Consider the following 19,981-nt stretch of genomic DNA (forward strand, 5'->3'; position numbering starts at 1 on the left):
TTGTAATATTTAAATCTTTCAGCAATGACCAGTGGTTTGGGGTTTAAATGCTGTTGGAGAGTGTACTATTTGCTTGAAAGTTTTGTCAGCTGGCTTTTCAGGGGTTAACAAGCTTATATGTTTTTGCGCCCATTACACTAAGATGCTGACTTTCTTTCCTTCATTAACACTGTTAGCATCACAATATAACTATTCTTTCAATATAAGTCGCCCAGTCTTCAACGCCACTATCAAATGCCATAATGGTTCCAATTAACGTCATCCTTGTTATGTTAATTTAGCCTAGGTCGCTTGTTAATTTACCTTGGTCCATTGTTTTCTTTTAGGTACACTCACACTAGACCAGATAAATCCGTAATCAAAGCCTTTTCTCTTCATTTTGACCCTCCGTCCACGCTGAAATGGCAATTTCCTCCCCCAAAAACAGAGCTTTTCCAGAGTGTGTAAATCTGAAAATGCAGATTGGGCAGAGTAGTGTGTACGGGTTACCAAAGCTTTTTAAAAATGCTGTCATGATGTGCCGGAACAGATGGTGGCGGAAGCGCAGCATTTCATTGCTTTCTTGAACGCAACCTCCAACACCACAACAGCAATGGCAGACGGCTTCAGGAGACTGTCCCTGAGCAGAATGTTACTGCAGCTTTGCAGAATGACAGAGAATTTCAACCCCCCTCCCCCCACTAAAATTAACAATTCCAGAACTGACGGCAATGAGACTGAAGCCAGGAGAGTTAGAAATGTACTCACCAAATACTTTGACCAATAACTTACTGAATAAATACGTATACTGTACTCACTTTGCCCTGTTTTCTGACCAATAACTTACTGAATAAATAAGTATACTGTATTCACTTTGCCCTTTTCTGTCCTTGCTTGTATGAAGGTGGTTTACCTATTTATGCAAGTAATTCTCTGGCAATAGATGTGTAACAGCCTAATATAACATTGTATGGAAATATAACACTGATGCAGACATGTTTTATACATCTAACAAGGTGTTTTATTAATGCATTCATTGTGTAAACGTTCAATAGATACAATTGTCACTACTTCCAAAACATCATTTTTAAGTAGTAGCTTATGTTTGACATAGACGTGAAAATGTTAAGGCCAAAAAAGGAAAATTGTAAGTTTTACTTTTCTCAGGTAAAAGTAAAATCACTTTTGCTCAGTAACTTGTTTTATTGCACATGTTAAATACAGCAAAATAATACAGAAAGACATGGCAAAAGTAAAGGGAAAGAAATGAGGTGACAGCAAATTTCACTTTTGCCCAGTAACAAGCCTTATTGCATTTAGTTGTAACTGTCATCCCTTTCATCAGTGAAGACACTATGGCTGTAGGAAATGTTTCCAGGGTGACCCCTCTGTGGGAGTGGGGAAGATGTTGGTGGGGCCACCCAGGGGTCTGTGTGCCTGTGAGGCTGGTATTGCAGCGGTGAAAAGTACCGGGGGGGGGGGGGGTGGTGGTGGCGCCATATTCCTCATCATTGCAAATCCCTCTGCAACAGAGTTAGTCAGTTTTTCAATGTTCGTCATCAGGTCATACTGTCTGTGAACTCCCTGTCGGTTGCCTCCATATGCTCCAGTATTTTTTTTTGTTTTAACTCCCCCTGCACGAGAGCCAACAAGCTGTCCATTGTTAGGCAATTTCCTTTTAAGTTTTTCTAGTCTGTAACTGGACAAAAGTACACCCAGTCTTTCATGGCGAGATTCGACACCAAACATGTCACTTGTTTTCTGTATGTGTCCTGCGCATGCCCAGTAGGAGGAGATTTGCCCAAATACTCATTTTAATGTGGATGGAGCTATTTTTAAAAACCCTTTCGTTTTTACACGAAACTGGTGTTTTCAAAACTATCTGGTCTAGTGTGGACATAGCTTTAGACTCACGTGACGTTTTTTTTGCTAGTGTTGTGAGCGTACTCTGGCTAGATATGTGCGCCACTCCTTTCTTCTGGGGCAGGCAGACCCTCAGTCCATGGGGTCAGCGCCGGCTGTGGTCTTGTCTGGACATGCTGCGGCTCTGACTGTGTCTCCCGATGTTCCCAACTCCAGCCAAACTCCCACTCCTTTCAGATTCGCGGCCTCACTCTGCCTCCTTCTCCCACTCCTTGGCTAGTTCCTTGCACTCTGCACTCTTCCTCCAAGTGCCATTTTCAATTAAAGCACGGCATTCCGATACCATATAGGTTCATTAACCTCGTCACCAATTTGTTGTGTATGTGACTGGTTACACAACAAAACTATAAATAAAAACACTAGAGACTGGAGCTAAATTAACAGGGGTTTTTACTTACAGAACCGCACTGAACACATATATGCAGATCAATTTGTGCCCAATAATGTGTTACTACAATATAAAAAGGTCCTGTAGCGGTGTGCTACATGCAGCGCTAAAATTACGACACGGAGTCGGTAACTGCAGTCGAAGGAAAAAAAAACTTTATTCGAAATCCTCAGCCTCATTTTTAAGCCTCTGTCAACCTGCCCCCCGTGGCGCAGAGGCTCCAAAGCTCTGTGCTCGCAAACCCCCGTAGGCTATCTAATTGTGAGCCGGTTCGGATGTGCCAGGAAATGGGTCGCCACAGTCCCATATTATACCATATATAGGCTATATGGTACAATACCCATAACTGTGTGGCTAGGCATAGCTCAAATACCATCTATAAATTTGCTAATGATACAACTATTGTTGGTAGAATCTCAGGTGATGACGAGAGGGTGTACAGAAGCGAGATATGCCAACTGATGGAGTGCTGCCGCTGTAACACCCTGGCACTCAACGTTACTAAGATGAAAGAGCTGATTGTGGACTTCAGGAAGGGTAAGATGAAGGAACACACACCAATCCTCATAGAGGGATCAGAAGTGGAGAGAGTGAGCAGTTTCAAGTTCCTGGGTGTCAAGATCTCTAAGGATCTAACCTGGTCCCAACATATCGATGTAGTTATAAAGAAGGAAAGACAGCAACTATATTTCATTAGGAGTTTGAAGAGAGTTGGCATGTCAACAAAAACTTCTATAGATGTACCGTGGAGAGCATTCTGACAGGCTGCATCACTGTCTGGTATGGAGGGGCTACTGCACAGGACCGAAAGAAGCTGCAGGGAGTTGTAAATCTAGTCAGCTCCATCTTGGACACTAGCCTACAAAGTACCCAGGACATCTTCAGGGAGCGGTGTCTCAGAAAGGCAGCGTCCATTATTAAGGACCCCCAGCACCCAGGACATGCCCTTTTCTCACTGTTATCATCAGGTAGGAGATACAGAAACCTGAAGGCACACACTCAGGGTTTCAGGAACAGCTTCTTCCCCTCTGCCATCTGATTCCTAAATGGACATTGAACCCTTGAACACTATCTCACTTTTTTAATATACATTTCTGTTTTTTTGCACAATTTTTTAATCTATTCAATGTACATTTACTGTAATTGATTTAATTATTATTATATTTTGTTTTTTCTTCTGCATTATGTATTACATTGGACTGCTGCTGCTAAGTTAACAAATTTCATGACACATGATGAACCTGATTCTGACCTTTCAGTGAGCCACAGGCTTTGCAGCTCTCTGTACAGCCAAACCCATCAATTATAGTATACGTCCTACCAGAACCTGACTTCTCAAAACACATAGCCTCACTTGTTTGGATTGAATTCTATCTGCCACTGATCTGCCCAAAGTTTCAGATGATCCATGACCAGCTCTATCTATCCTCAAAACAATTTTCACTGCCATCTATAACTCTACTAATTTTTGTGTCAACTGTAAACTTAATCAGATCACCTTCATTCTTGTCCAATTTACATATTAAAGGTCCTTGCACTAATCCTTCTGGTATCTGATTGTTGCAGATTTCTAGTCAGAAAAACAAAGCACATTCACCACTACCCTTTGCCTCAGCACGTTATTGCAATCACCAAGAAGGCACACCTGCAGCTATACTTCATCTGGAGTTTGAGGAGATTTGGTACATAACCAAAAATGTCCAGCAAATTTCTACAGATATACATTCTGACTAGTTGCATCACTGTTTGGTACGGGGGCTCCAAAGTGCAAGATTGAAAGAGACTGCAGAGGGCCGTAGACTCAGCCAGCTCCGTCATGGGCACAGCCCTGCCCACCTTTGAAAACATTCTCAGAAGGCAACACCTCAAGAAAGCAGCATCCATCATTGAAGACTCTCACCATCCAAAGTGCCCTCTTTGCCTTATTACCATCAAGGAGGAGGTTCAAGAACCCGAAGATCAAGAGCCCGAAGATAATCAACAGCTTTCTTTCTACTTCAGATTTCTGAATGGCTAATGATCATGATGTAGTTCATTTGCTTCCACACTATTTTCTTACTATCTGTAGTAATTTTCTGTGTCTTGCACTATAGTGCTGCCACAAGACAACAAATTTCATGACTTATGTCACTGTTAGTAACCCTGATTATGAATCATCAAGCCAATTTTGGATCTACTTTGTCAACAAGCAGCTCATTCCTTACACCTTTGTAATGGAAGGTCAAGGGTGATTACAGACATCACTGATGAGTTGGTAAAATGAACAAGGCACCAGAGGAAATGTAAACCTGCTGTACCAATTTAATGATGCAGCCATACTAGAACTAGTATGCACTAGTTTTAGTGCATTTCTTAAGTGTTCTGAGTCTTTAAGCCTCTGCCACCTTCCCAAGTAGTGCAATTCAGATTCCAACCACACTCTGGGCGGGGAAGATAAAGAACTCTTGATATATCTCCTGAACTTCTTGCCCCTCTCACAACCCTTTGGTACATTAGCACCTCTGCTGTTGGAAAAGATTTCTCATTTCTTCCTCTCATAATTTTGCACACCTCTATCAAGTATTCTTATGTGCCAAGGAAAATAAAGTCACTCTACGCAGTCTCTCCTCATAAGTCAAATGTTACTACCCAAGTACAGTGAGCCTCCTTGCAAATCTGCTCTGGTCCCTCTACAGTGCAATACTGTTCTTCTTGTAGTGTGGTAACCAGGATTAAACTCCATCTGTCACATCACACTACCTCATCAGTATTGTCCACCAGAACAGTTCACCTCCTTTTCCCAAGCCAGTTTTAGATCCCATCGGTCAGCCATTTTAATTCTACTTCCCATTCTGACACGCCTGTTCATGGCCTCCACTACTGGCACGAGGTCACTCTCAGGTTCAAGGAGCAACACCTCATATTCCATCTGGGTACCCTCCAACCGGATGGCATGGACATCAATTTGTTTCATTTCTGGTCATCCCCCTTTGCTTTTTCTATTCCCCATTCTCACTCCCCTCTTACCCCTTCCCCTCACCTTCCTCTATTACACACTCTACTTCCCTTTCTTCTGTGGCCCACTGTCCTCCCCTTTCAGCTCATTTCTTCTTCAGCCTTTCACTTTTCCACCCATCACCTCCCAGTTCCTCACTTCATTCCCCCTCCCCAGCCACCTACCTACCATCCCCTCACCTGTGACTTGCCAGCTTGACTTCCTTCCCCTCCCCCACTTTCTATTCTGTCTTCTGCCCCCCTTCCTTTCCAGTCCTGATGGAATCTCAGCCTAAAACATCAACTGTTAATTCTTCTCTGTAGATTCTGCCTGACCTGCTAAGATCCTCCAGCATTTTGTGTTTATGCTCTCATGGGTTGTTGTCCCTTCAAAAAAAACCATCAGGTTTGTTAGACATGATCTTTCCTTAACTATGGCATCCTGACTATCTTAGTTCTGCCCTTGACAGTGCAGATTAATCCAATCCCTCAATTTCCCTTTCCCCCAAGTAACTTGGACAGTGTCGGACCTGTCTGGGCTTGAACCTGGGTCTCCAGCGAGGCCGTCCAGAACTCTGCCACAGTACCCAAGGGCCGAGTGAGAAGTGGACCCAGGTGCAGAGATCACGCAGGAGGCAGGAATGAATATTCAGACAGGTACTTCACTGGATATTTTGCCTGTCCAGCACAGTTCCAAAACAAAGGCAAAAATCCAAACCAGAAATCCAGGCAGTGGATTAACCTACAAAACCAGAAGTCACAAAGCAGGCAAGCAGTTCCAAATACATGACAGACTGAATCCAAAGTTCTAAAATAAACCCCCACAGGTCCAAAATATAAAAGTAGCAAGGCAAGGGCAAAAGACATTCAGAAGGAATATAGCACTGGATTATAAGACTATCAAGCGTTAGCTCAAAGACTGAGAAAAGAACAGCACCATTCACACAGCAGAATAACTAGGCACAAGCATAGTCAATTACCACACAAGTAACACAGCAAGGCTGGAATGTTTAGAAACCAGAAACATACTGGGGGATGAACCCCAAACTCCTGACACAGGGATACGCAATTACCTGGTTTATTGCTACTGTCCTTCTTGAACAAAAGGCATCACATTAGCCACCCTCCTGTCATTTGGCAACTCACCATGTACAGCAAACAATTAAGATTCTATCAGGGTCCCAGCAATGTCCTCCATCTCCCAGAGCATCCAAAGATACACTCTATCGGGCTCTGGGAATTTATTCACTTTTAAACCTGCCTTAATTGGACAATGTCAGCAGGTACAATAACAGCATTGAAAAGGAGCTGATTGCAAGGTTGAAACGGAACAACTCATTGATGAAGTGGAACTGACCGGACATTTCAGAGCTGGGGATGAATGGTTCATTGGACTTATCCAGGCTCATCTACAACTTACAGATATCTACTCACCATGTAGGGGTCCACAGACAGATACCTTGTGTGAACTTTCACCTGGCCATCCTGCAAGTCCTCAGGCAGATGACCCTCCTCCATTCGAAAATTCTCTGCCACAGGCTCATCATTCTTATCTAAAAACAAGAGAGGAGAACACAATTTCATCCATTTATTGAGAATACCCCCATCAAAACCCTATCGCTGCAGTCATCTTCAGAGCAAACTTGTTCATTTTGGTATCTGAAAATAAAACTCATCTTAGCAAAAGTGGCCATGAACTGTCAGGAATGTCATGAAAACGTAACTACTGTTTATTTATTTATATGCCGTTGTTTGGCTTGCTCGGGCAGAGGCCGAGTTCGCAGTGCGGGGAATCTTTGGAAGATGACACGCAATATTACTACATCATTGCAGTGTAGGACAGCTCTACGGCGACCAGGGTGATGAGTATCCTTCAGCACCCTCTGGAAGACAGCCAGTACCAGACTCTTAAGCAACTCTTCCTAGAGACTTCCGAACTTTCAACTGAAAGTTGATGAAATTGACGAGCTCAGCATGGGTGCAGGAAGCAGCACCAATGTAGTCGTCAATGTAGCGAAGGAAAAGTTGGGAAGCAGTGTCAGTATAGATTTGGAGCATAGATTGTTCCACATAACCCACAAAGAGGCAGGCATAGCTGGGGCCCGTGTGAGTGCCCACAGCTACACCCTTGGTCTGAAGAGCTTGTCAATTTCATCGACTTTGTATCTAACTTCCACCCAGCCCTCAAATTCATTTGGTCCATCTCGGACACTTCTCTCCCCTTTCTCGATCTCTCGGTCTCCATCTCTGGAGACAGACTGTCCACTGACATCTTCTTTAAACCCACTGACTCCAATAACTACCTCGACTATACCTCTTCCCACCCTGCCAAATGCAAAAATTCTATTCCCTATTCCCAGTTCCTCCGTCTCCACCGCATCTGCTCCCAGGATGAAGCTTTCAGTTCCAGGACATCTCAAATGTCCTCTTTCTTTAAGGATCATGGTTTCCCTTCTGCCGTCATCAATAATGCCCTCACCCGCATCTCCTCCATTTCCCACACTTCGTCCCTCACCCCATCCTCCCGTCACCAGCGACTGTGTTCCTCTTGTCCTCACATATCACCCCACCAGCCCCCGGATCCAGCACATTATCCTCTGCAACTTCTACCACCTTCAACAGGACCCCAACACTAAGCACATCTTTCCCTCTACCCCCTCTGCTTTCTGCAGGGATCGTTCCCTCTGTTACTTCCTGGCTCCACTGCCCCCATACCAGACAGTGATGCAGCCTGTCAGAATGTTCTTCACCGTATTTGTTGACATACCAAATCTCTTCAAACTAATCGATATGTTGGGACCAGGTTAGGTCCTCAGAGATCTTGACACCCAGGAACTTGAAACCACTCACTCTCTCCACTTCCGATCTCTCTATGTGGATTGGTGTGTGTTCCTTCGTCTTACCCTCCCTGAAGTCCACAATCAGCTCTTTCGTCTTACTGAAGATGAGTACCAGGTTATGCTGCAACACCACTCAACTAGTTGGCATATCTCACTCCTGCACACCCTCACGTCTCCATCTGAGATTCTACCAACAATGGGTACATCATCAGCAAATTTATTTGAGCTATGCCTAACCACACATTCTTGGATATAGAGAGAGTGGAGCAGTGGGCTAAGCACAGACCCGAGGTGCACCGGTGAGGAGGAGATGTTATCACCAATCCACACAGATTGTGGGAAGTCGAGGATCCAATTGCAGAGGGAGGCATAGAGACCCAGGTTCCATAATTTATCAATCAGGATTGTGGGAGCTATAGTTGATGAACAGCATCCTGACGTGGGTGTTTGTATTGTCCAGATGGTCTAAGGCCATGTGAAGAACCATTGAGATTACATCTGCCGTTGACCTATTGTGGTGATATGCAAATTGCAATGGGTCCAGGTCTTTGCTGAGGCAGGAGTTCAGTCAAGTCAAACAACCTCTCAAAGCATTTCATCACTGTAGATGTGCTTGCTACTGGGCTATGGCAGCCTCTCATTTTTTAGCTTCATTTTTGTTTTCTCCTGGAGGCTGGAGGCCGTCCAATTACGGCTTTTGTGGATCATAAACGCTGAACATTCGCCGTGGCTAAGGACTCTGAACCTTGGTCTGCTCGACAGCAGTGCCATCTTTCTCTGATTTCAGAGTTCACCACGGACATCCAGGCTGACTGCCTTTCCCGGTCCTTCGCTGGGCGTGGACTACACTCGGATGGCGGCAGGCCAGGTTTCAGACCCAAGGGTGCAGGCGCTGTGTTCGGCAGGCAGACGGCTGAAATCGATGGACTTTGCTTTCGGTGACAGTGGCGTTTCGCTACTGTGTAATGTGTCAACAGGGCCGGTTGTGCCAGCGAGCTGGTGGAAGCGTGTTTTTGATGCAGTCCACGGGCTTTCTCACTCGGGCCAGAGAGCATCACAGAAATTGGTGACAGAAAAGTTTGTGTGGCATGGGCTTAAGGAGAATGTCAGAGACTGGGCTGGTGCTTGTTTGGCACATCACGTGCAAAGGTCATCAACACACCAAAGCTCCTTTAACTCTTTTCGCGGTCCCTGAGTGGCATTTCAACCACGTGAATGCCCGTTGCCCCCATCCCACAGGTTTACACACCTCCTTACCATCGTAAGGACACACGTTGACCAGGGCAGTGCTGTTGTCGTCCATTTCAGCCACAGAGGTATCGCGAGCATTCGTTGGCTTGTGGATTACTCCATTCAGCGTCCCATCGGACATCTATTCAGACCGAGGGACGCAGTTTACACCTGATCTGCGGGTCAAACTGCACCAGACCACAGCTCATCACCCTCAGGCCAACGGTCTGTGTGAGCAGTTCCACTGTTCTGTGAAAAGCACTCTCCGTGCTTGTCTCAGTGAGGGCTTTGGGTGGACAGGTTGCCATGGGTCACGTTGGGCCCGAGGACTCTTCTGCGAAGCTCATTTTTGGGCAACCTCTGCCGGTGCCAGGAGTTTCTCCCAACTTCCACGGTCCGCTTCGCAGCAGCCGTTCGCTTTTATGGACAGCATCAAAACTTGTGCTCCGTGCCCACGATGCAGCATGGCCTGCCATGGTCGCACCTGTTGCTGGGTCTGCGGGAGGCAAAATATGTGTTTGTGCATCATGATGGATGTAGGGCTCCCCTGCGACCACCTTATGACGGCCCATTCTGTGGGGGATAAGTTTTTTTTACACTGGACTTTGGAGGTATCCCGGACAGTGTTTCTGTGGATCGTCTCAAGCCTGCCCATTCGGACCTGGACTCTCCAGTGGAAGTGGCGCAGCCCCTGTGGAGGGGCTGGCCTCCCACCTCCAGGCCTTCTAACATTGACTATACTTCCTCCCCAGCACCTGCCATGAAGACAGGAGTAGGTTTGGCTGAGTTTTGTGGGTCTCTGCTCGTTTGACTTTGTCTGTCAGGGTGAATTCTGGGGGGGGGGGGGGGGGGGGTGTAGGGACCCCTTAATTTCATTAGGCAGAATTCACCCAGACTGTTAAGGGTTAAGTTCACCATGTATGTTAAGTGTTACGTTTTATGTTATTATGTTTTGGAGGCGAGGTATGTACGTACACACACACTGTATATGACATTGCCATTTGTTTGTGCTGGGAATAAAGTGTACATTAGAAGTAATTACACTCCTGTCGACTTTTGTCGGCACAATAGCACAATGCCTTACAGGACCAGTGACCTGGGTTCAATTCCCCTTGCTGTTCTCCCTGTGACTGCATGGGTTTCCTCCCTCAGTCCAAAGACATACTGGCTGGTAGGTTAATTGTAAATTATCCAGTTATTAGCCCAGGTAAAATTGGAGTTGCTGTGTGGGCCTGCTCAGATTCAGAATTGGGTTTAATATCACTGGCATTAGTCATGTTAACCTTATAGCAGCAGTGCAATACATAATATAAAAAAAACATGAAATACAGTAATATATATAAAACAAGTAATGCAAAAATTTAAGTAAAAAGGTAGTGAGTTAATGTTCATGGGTTCAATATCCAATCGGAAATAGGACAGCAGAGGGGAAAAAGCTGTTCCTGAATCATAGATTATGTGCTTTCAAGCTTCAGTACCTCTTTCCCAGTGGTGTCAAGGCATGACCTGAGCAATGGGGGTCCCCAATGATAGACACCACCTTTTCAAAGCTTTGCTCCCTGAAGATGTCATAGGTACTATGGAGGATAGTGTCCATGATGGAGCAGCTCACTTTGATCCTGTGCAGTTGGTGTTGCAGCCAGTATCTCAATCAACAAATAAAAACATTTAAGTGTACATTAGTGAGCTTTGAGGTTCAAATGAGGATAGTTCTTAATTTCACAGGATGCAGTAAAGTCACACCAATGGACTGGAGAAGGCTTTCTTCTACTCATTGTAACCTGATAGCTCCCTCTGCTGGGATTATGATCATGGTCACCGATGATTTCATCTGGGTGGCCACTATCCATATTCACAGCAGATATACCAATGCACACAAGACAGCTGTCTGCTCGTGTACAACAGTGGCACTAGCAACAACGTGTTGGCTGCAGCAGCTTTGTTTCTACACAAAACATTAATTAAAAACTGCTGCAGCTGGAAATCAAATACAAACAGAAAATCCTGGCAACAGCAGATCAGAGTTAATGGTTCAGACCAAGAAATCTTTGACAGAACAGTTTTAATTTAGTGAGAAGATGGAAGTGATAGACAGGACAAGGAAATATCTAAAACAAATTGGGCCAAATAGCTTCTAGCTTGCAATGGGCCTTATTATAGTGAAAGTAGCCTAAACAGATGGGTCAGAGCAGTGAATTAATGGAATACAATGGAATTATGACTTAGTGGCACTTGTTACCAGTCTGTCACTGCTGTTACCTCCACTGATCAGGGTCAACCATGGGAGCTGTGTCCCAGCTGTCTAAGTGAGCCAAAGCAGCATGATATGAAGAGCAAGCTGTTGTCCAAGCAGCAGCCTCCCCCTCTCTATGCAGCTGATGAATCTAAAAGAACAGCAGAGACCAACAACTTGGCGTCGCAGGAATTGCCAGTCAGCATTGAACTCAATGTAGTGACTCCAGCCCCTCAGTTTATTCCTAAAGCCTTGCCCATGAGTGGATATAGCCACAAGGCAGCGGATTTGAGATGAGAGTTTTCCTTTCACTGGATGAGCTGCCAACCTCGGCTGATGAGCCCCAACTGCCTGAAGCAACTAGGGGTAAGGGCCTTTGCCCCTTCTCTTCAGTAGAAACAGTTCTGCCAAGCTTAGTAGCTAAGCCACATGTGAAGGCCAGGAGCTGGACTTGGTTGTTGAAACACGTGCCATTGTGAAAATTTAATAGGGGCTTGTCCCCACTGCCTCTCCTGGCTATAACGGTGGCAAGGAACCTCACGCGAGAGAACAAGTAACAAGGACATTCCAGGCGGCCTTGAGCATGCTCCACTATTAAGATTACATCTTGGTCCCAGTTCCATTTTCCTGCCAATTCCTCATAATCCCAGCTTCCCCTATAGACAAAAAAAAAAGGTCTGGCTATCCTGGCATTCAAGACATCCAATTATTCAACCTCCACTGCAATTTGGTGTTTAAAAAACTTCAAAATTTTACAGCATTCTGTAAAAACTCTTCTCATTTAAGGTAAAGATGAATAAATTTGTTCTGAAACAACCATCCTTTCAGAACCTATGTTGTGCCAGAACAGTATTTATTTCATAATTTCTCACTTGTTGACTGCTGAATGCCCCCATGCATGTTACAACTATTTTATACATCCTGACAATATAGGTCATTTTGGCCTATTAATTCTATGTTAGCTCACAAAGCGATTTTATTCCCCAGTGAATGTAGCCCACATGATGCTCTCGCTTGGCCACTCTCAAACTATGGGTTGAGTGAACAGTGCTGTGTAAAGTTTGGAAGTGTGTGCACATTTGGATGAATATCTGTGTAACTATGTTTTAGTGTTTGTCTTTGCTTGTTGATAACTAGTTAAAACTTACTCATAATTGCTGTCTTCTGTCCTATTCACCAAATCTGTGAACAATTAGCAAGGATTTTGTAATGGAACAGAAGATGAAAATGCTGGAAGTGTTTAAAAGCAGAAGTAAGAACGAGAACACCCTCTGTGATGATTGCCGAGTCCCAGGGTGGCCTGATAATAGTGCGGGATTCACAAGTCTTGCCAACCTACTGGCAATCCACAGCATGACAGTGGACTGCTCAAACAAGCTGGACTCCCACTGAGTGAAAATGGGGCACCATATTGTATCTGTGCTGAACAAAATGGCTGGGAGCTTAGACACAGCAGCCATTCCAGGTCCAATCAAAGGTGGATTTGTTCATCCTGTATGCGTTTTTTTAAAAAAAATGATCACAAGCCACTGCCAGATACCAAGAACATTAAGTACTACGGGACTATCCCATCAGTGAGTTGCTAAACAGTAGTGGAGCTGTACCGTTGTGTTGTCACCTGGGCTTGGTGAATGGCTTGCAGTGCGAGTGATTGCCTCATAAGACCCTGGTGGACATAGGTCATATAAAACAACGCAAGTGCAGATCACTGGTTCACTGGAAAGACTGACGGGGGAAGTTGCATTGCCTCAGTTATAGCAAGGACTGGGCCCTTACAGGAGGGTCCCCTACTGCAGTTGCCCAGGGGACGAGATGCTGGCGGCAGTGTGGGGGACAGCAGAAGCCTCTGTGGGCACACAGGAATCCATACTGAGCTGGGGGCTGCCCCACCCCTTCAGTGGCAAGACAAATTGGAGCAGGACAACTTACCATCAATTCTACCAGTCATGCCAGTCAGGGACTTCAGCTACATTTTATTCCCCTTTGTGACTGTTTTTCAGAAATGGTAACCCTGTGCTACATTCAGTATTCTGTGTGCTGTTGGTAATGTTTTGCACTTTGGCCCTGGAGGAAGACTGTTTTGTTTGGCTATACTCATGTGTAGCTGAATGATAACTAGACTTGAAGTTGAACCTGGAGATAGGGTTCCCAGTTAGCAAGAAAAGCCAAGAGGGAGATTTACAGCTTCCGGTGACTATCACAAAGCAACAGTACGAGATGATTTTGCACAAGGAGCAAGAAACAGTGAGTGAAAGAATTGAATCAGTGCCGTATCACCACAGGGGAGGCTGCCTGGTCAGCAGACCCAGACTGAAGAACTGGAGGACAGGATTGCCAGAGAGCCTGTGGGCTCGTAAAGGTGCAGCTTGTAGAGGCTGCTAAACAACTGGACCCCATTAAGGCCTGATGATCCTGATGTGTGGATGGAGGACAGGGAAGAGAGGTTCGAGGAGAGTCTGTAATTCCACCTACAAAATTATTGTCCTTGCCCCTTATGCGCCAGAGACAGTCAAGTCTAGACCAGTGACCATGCAGTCTCACACCCGTTTGGGGAGGGGAGGGGGTTTTGGCCCATGGCCTGTCCCACCTCCACAGGACAAGATGAGGTGGAAAGCATGATAGACCTCTTTAAGATGGCAACAATGAGCATTTCTGCTACAGAACTGGTGGAATTGAGGTGGATATGGACAAAAACCGAGGGAGTAACTGGCTGCCCATGTGGCGATTGAGGATATGGCATGTGGAGTGGGCTAGAATTATCTTATCTAACAGAGAGATGGGTGCCCTGAGGAAGCTGTTGCCCCATTAAACAGTGCGCTGAGAATGCCGCCCACTTCCCAAGGGGATGATAAATCTTTATGGGATCAAGCAACAAAGGTTAAAGTTAGGTGTCCCTCACTTGTTGAACTTAAAGTCCCAGAAGGCATGGTAGAGAAAAGGACTAAGATCCTTTGCTTGGGGGCTTTGGTCACAGGTATAATGATGGAGCTGACCCACCAGGACTGCATGGACTGGCTGTGACTGGACGGGTGCTTGTTTACAACAAAACAGATGCCTAATAGTTTGGTAACAAGAGCAAGTCATTTTCTGAAATGGTGTGAGGTGTGACTGGTTTGCATGTTCCAAATGTGAGTTCAGCTCTGAGAGTGGGCGGGCTGTAGTGTGTTTGCTCATTCACTGTGAAAGGCAAAGGAACTCGTGAAGGCCCTGAAGGAAGAAAAGGACAAGGATGGATTTTGTTTTGTCTCTGTTTTTAGTTTGTTTCTTTATTTGGAATTGATTTGAGACCCTTTTTCTATACCGGTCGTGTGAAACTCAGGTTAAGATGATGGAAATCTACACTTCTGTTACAGATATGGAATGCCCACATTTCAGAAAGACATTGACAATTTGGGAAATTGGTGATTTGTTTGTTTTTGAAGGGAAATTGGAACATTTGGGTAGTGAACTGAAGCATGGCTTTTCTTAACAAGAATGTTTCAGAAGGTTTAAAAAAATATAGACAACACACTGAGCTTCAGTTCTTTTGGAAAGAACTTCGCAAAATCAGGACAGTCACAGTATGTCTCTCAAAATGCAAATAAGTAGTAGACAGGATTTGGGTCACTACTAGAATGCAAATATAACCTAAACTGATCAACTGGCTGGAGTGTTCACTGATACCTTTAACCCTTCACTTCAGCAGTCTGAGGCCACTGATCAAAAGGACAATCTGGGTGCAGTGCCATCAGGGTGACAAGGGGCCACCCCAAACACTCACTTAGATCAAAGGGGCAGAGGCTGGTTGTCTGATTATTCTGATAACCTCCTACTATTGCATGGAATGTGAACCTGAAACAAAGTTGCCTTGCTGATACCCCCTGCCCACAGGGTAACTACCAACAGTTTAGGCTATCAGAGATTGAAGGCTTGAAGTTAAGGATGTGATGAAAGTGTAATGGGTCAGTAGGGGAGGAGGCACAGATGATAAGCTGCATTTTAAAGACTGGTTGAAATAGAGAAGACAGAAGTGTCCAAGATGTGATCAAATTTCTGGAATGCTTTAATGCCATTACTGCTTCGTCTTGTAGATAGCCAATAAGGGATGACAGATAGTGCAGATAGTTGTCGGGACGTGATAGGTTAGAAATTGAGCAAGGGATCTGAAGTGAAGAGTATTTTCACTACCCTACTTAATTACATCTTCCTACAAACTTGACCTTCCTGGCACAGGTTTCTGTCCAGGCACCAAGAGGAGGGTTTAGTTTCTGTTCTAAAACTCACCATTACACAAGAAACGTCCACTACAGTGGGATCATCCACAAGCTTGTAGACGCAGTTAAAGAAGAATCTGGTCAGTTGTGAGTACAGTTGGGGGCTGCGATTGCACCAATATAATTAGAGCAAAGGTAGTTCTCCCTAACTGCGGTCTATTGATCAGGAAGCTGCAGACCCAGTGCCAGAGGAGGTGCCAAGTGCCAGATCTGGGAATTTAGAGATGAGTTTGCTTGGAATGATAGTACAAGGCCAAGCTGTGGTCAATAAACAATGGTCCAACATTTACTGTCCAGATGCTTCAGGGATGAGTGCAGGGCTGGGGATTTGGCATCCATTCAAGACCTGTTTCACAGTAGGCAAACTGCAGTGTGTTAAGGCTGTCTGGGAGGTCAGAATTAATCTGTGCCTTAAACATCTACAAGCACTTCTTGATGATGGATATCAGAGCAACAGGCAATAGTAATGAAGAATGTTACTTGTTTTGCGAGTACTGGAGTGATGGTGGTCTGCTTAAAGCAGACAGGAAACTCAACTTGAAGGTGGGGGGAGTGTTAAAGTCTGCAAATACCCCCACCAACTAATCTGTAGAGGTTGAAAGGACGCGACCAGGGAGTGATGCTTTCTGGGCCAGATGCTTTCTGCAGACCCACTCTCCATGACGGTGGGCTGAGCTACATATCAGACAGTCGGAGGTGGTGGTGACATTCCAATCCATCCTATGCACAGAACGTACTGTTTTCACCAGGAGGGATGTGCTGTTGTCAGCGATGCTCCCTGACTTTGTCTTGTAGCCTGTAATTGCAAATAAACCCAGCCACTACTGGGAATTTACTTCAGACACTAACTCTTGGTAGCCCTGATGGCTTTTCAGCTGTCATATTCTATTTTCTTGTATAGGTTAGGGTCAATTTCAACAGTTTTAAATCCCAGTAGGAAGTTTGTCTCCCCATTCATTGTTTTAAATCCCAGTAGGAAGTGGGTCTCCCCGATCATTCACGGTTTCCAATTTGGGAACACCCGAATTGTCCTCTTTGGTACATAATCCTGAACACACTTGCTGATAAAGTATGTGGTGACTGACATACTCATCTAAACTGGCTTTGAATGTGTATCAGTCTACTGACTCAAAGCAGTCACTAGAAGCTGATCTATTTCCTCAAACCAGCACTATGATTTTCTGTACTGGATTCTCGTGTCCCAACTTTGGTTTGTGTGCAGAGTGAAGGGGCACAGCCTGGTGGTCTGATTTATACCACAGGACATAGGAGCAGAAAGAATTAGGCCATTCAGCCTATCAAGCCTGCTCTGCCATTCCATTTATTAAGCCCCTGGCTGATTTATTAAGCCCCTTGAACCCGATTTTCCTGCCTTCTCCATGCAACTTTTGATACCCTGACTAATCAAGAACCCATCAACCTCCTCTGACTTTGTCACAGATGGCTCGGGAGGCCATGAATTCAACAGTCACACACGTTTGGGCCCCTTTTGGGACAGGAGACTTCTTGGAAGTATTTTGGAAATAAGCTTGAAGTTGGCCTGACTGAAATTGCCAGTGATGAAAAGGCCTCAGGGTGCTCTGCTTCAAGTCCAATGACCAGAGTACAGTTCATTGACTGCAAGCCACTGTCTTCAACACATTATATGGCGGCACTACCGAAAGATTTATTAGTGAGTTTCAGGAGATCCCAAAGTGACTCAATGACTTGGAAGTGTGGCAATTAAAATACATACTAATTTGCATGCAGTTGATAATACAAGTTGATTCTCTATTTTAATGGTTTAATAAGGTATAAAAATTGAACAGGGCACCAGAACAATAACTAGAAGACCTTACATCCTCTAGGAACTATGGAGCTTGATTTACTTTCCTGGTCAAAAATGCCACCCTTATTAGGCACTCGCTCTGACAGTGCAATAACCCTTCAGTGCTCAGTGGAAGAATTAACTTTCATTTTATGCTCAAGATTCCAGACTGGGAATTGTACCCATGACCCTTTGACTCAGAAGAGTGCTGCCCACTTTGTCAAAGATAACAGCTTGCAACGAGGCAACAAACTGTAATCACTCAAATTCATTACACATTAACAATCTGAAAGTGCAGCAAGTCACTTTACGACACAGGAGAATACTGTATCCATCAGGTACAGGGGAATGACAAGACATGAGTTACCAGGAGAATCTGCTGCTATTCCACCGAGGCATGGAAAAGAAAAATCTAAACCACGCTACCCCTTGGTGAAACCCTCCCACTTCAACAAGCCTTAGCTTATGTATTCTAATTTAACCATCAAAATATCTATTGAAGCTTTCAATTGAAAACTGGACAGCCCTAACAATTAAAAAATACACTATCAACATTAAAACTGGAAGCTCAAAACCAAAGAAAATCCAACTGAATGCTGTTACATGAATTTATTTCTATCTCCTTGTGTAAAGAGGCATCATCCATCTTCGGTTCTCTCAAAATTTGAACTCTCAACTACATCTCTGCACGAAGTAGATTGAACTCATGTTCATTGACCCATTTTACAAATGCCTCCATTTTAAAATTCTTTCCAACGTCTACAAATCCCTCCACCACTTCCTGTCACCTCCTTTACAACTACAATCAGAAATTTCTTACTTCTTGTCATTGATAACCATGCCTTCATTTCAAGTCGTCACTTTTATTGTCATTTCGACCATAACTGCTGGTACAGTGCATAGTAAAAAATGAGACAACGTTTTTCAGGACCATGGTGTTACATGACAGTACAAAAACTAGACTGAACTACATTAAAAAAACCAGAGAAAGCTACACTAGACTACAGATCTACACAGGACTGTGTAAAGTGCACAAAAACAGTACAGGCATTACAATAAATAATAAACAGGACAGTAGGGCAGGGTGTCAGTCCAAGCTCTGGGTATTGAGGAGTCTGATAGCTTGGGGGAAGAAGCTGTTACATAGTCTGTTCTTGAGAGCCCGAATGCTTCGAAGCCTTTTCCCAGACGGCAGGAGGGAGAAGAGATTGTATGAGGGGTGGGTGGGGTCCTTCATAATGCCGTTTCCTTTGTGGATGCTGTGTGTAGTGTAAATGTCCGTGATGGCGGGAAGAGAGACCCTGATGATCTTCTCAGTTGACCTCACTATCCGCTGCAGTGTCTTGCCGAATCTTAAAATTTGGGAATTCATTCTCTAGATTTTTAGTGTCCAACTCCTTCTTAAACCTAACTCTTTCAAGTATCTGATTTTCTCTCGACCGATTTCAATTTTCTGCTTAACCCATGAAGCAAAGACCTCACCCTTCATTTGGACTAAAAACCAAAGAAAAATAGTATGGCTGAAATGGCACTCACCCAGTCGACAACTTAATACAACTTGCTGAATCGACACCATTTGTGAAGCGAATGAAACAAAAACTGACCTAGAAGGAATGAGATTCCCCTTTTAATATAGAAATGTCTATGATCATTCACAACAAAAATGCTTTAAAACTTCAAGCAGAGAACATTCAGTATCTGTTATTTGTCATTCTGTGTACTAGCAAACCCAAACACCATATTCTTCCCCTGCCCTTTAACACCAACCACTGCCCCAATACAGTCAGTGAAATGAATAAAATTTGAAATGCCTCCACACGAGAGTGGGAGCAAAATGTCATTAGCATTCCATCCTGTTCCACATATTCTGTGTAACTACACATTAAATGCTACTTTGAGTTCCACGTTTAGCATTTAAATTTTAATTCACCATTAAAGCACCATAACATAATTTTTACATTATATCGACGACTGCATCGGCACTGCTTCCTGAGCACATGCTGAGCTCGTCCACTTCATTAACTTCACCTCCAACTTTCACCCCACCCTCAAATTCACCTGGTCTATTTCCGACACCTCCCTCCCCTTTCTAGATCTTTCTATCTCTGGAGACAGCCTATCCACCGATGTCTACTACAAACCTACAGACTCTAACAGCTACATAGGCAATTCCTCCTCCCACCCTGTCTCCTGCAAAAAATGCTATCCCTTCTCTCAATTCCTTCGCTGCATCTGCTCTCAGGATGAGGCCTTTCATTCTAGGAGAAAGGAGATGTCTTCCTTTTTTAAAGGGGCTTCCCTTCATCCACTATCAACTCTGCCCTCCATCGCGTCTCCCGTATTTCATGCACCTCT

The 19,981-nt window shown here is 44.5% G+C and overlaps 1 protein-coding gene across 11 annotated transcripts in view; it reads right to left on the minus strand.

Moving 5' to 3' along the window:
• The window catches only part of ptgr2 (prostaglandin reductase 2), an 88,216-nt gene that overhangs the window by 39,433 nt on the left and 28,802 nt on the right, over nucleotides 1–19,981 (minus strand). For 10 of the 11 annotated variants that reach the window (XR_009508230.1, XR_009508225.1, XM_059952136.1 and 7 more), the window contains exons 2-3: nucleotides 19,163–19,230; nucleotides 6,698–6,816 (exon numbers count right to left, since the gene is read on the minus strand). Coding sequence is in view for 8 of the 11 variants with exons in the window: in XM_059952136.1 (XP_059808119.1) it covers nucleotides 6,698–6,816; nucleotides 19,163–19,202 (159 nt within the window). In the remaining 3 variants the exon portion in view is untranslated. Of the gene's footprint in view, nucleotides 1–5,793; nucleotides 5,910–6,697; nucleotides 6,817–19,162; nucleotides 19,231–19,981 lie in introns of those variants that run through there. The other variant, XM_059952174.1, reaches the window with a different exon arrangement.

The sequence above is a fragment of the Hypanus sabinus genome, chromosome 2, assembly GCF_030144855.1.
Source record: "Hypanus sabinus isolate sHypSab1 chromosome 2, sHypSab1.hap1, whole genome shotgun sequence".
Lineage (NCBI taxonomy): Eukaryota > Metazoa > Chordata > Chondrichthyes > Myliobatiformes > Dasyatidae > Hypanus > Hypanus sabinus.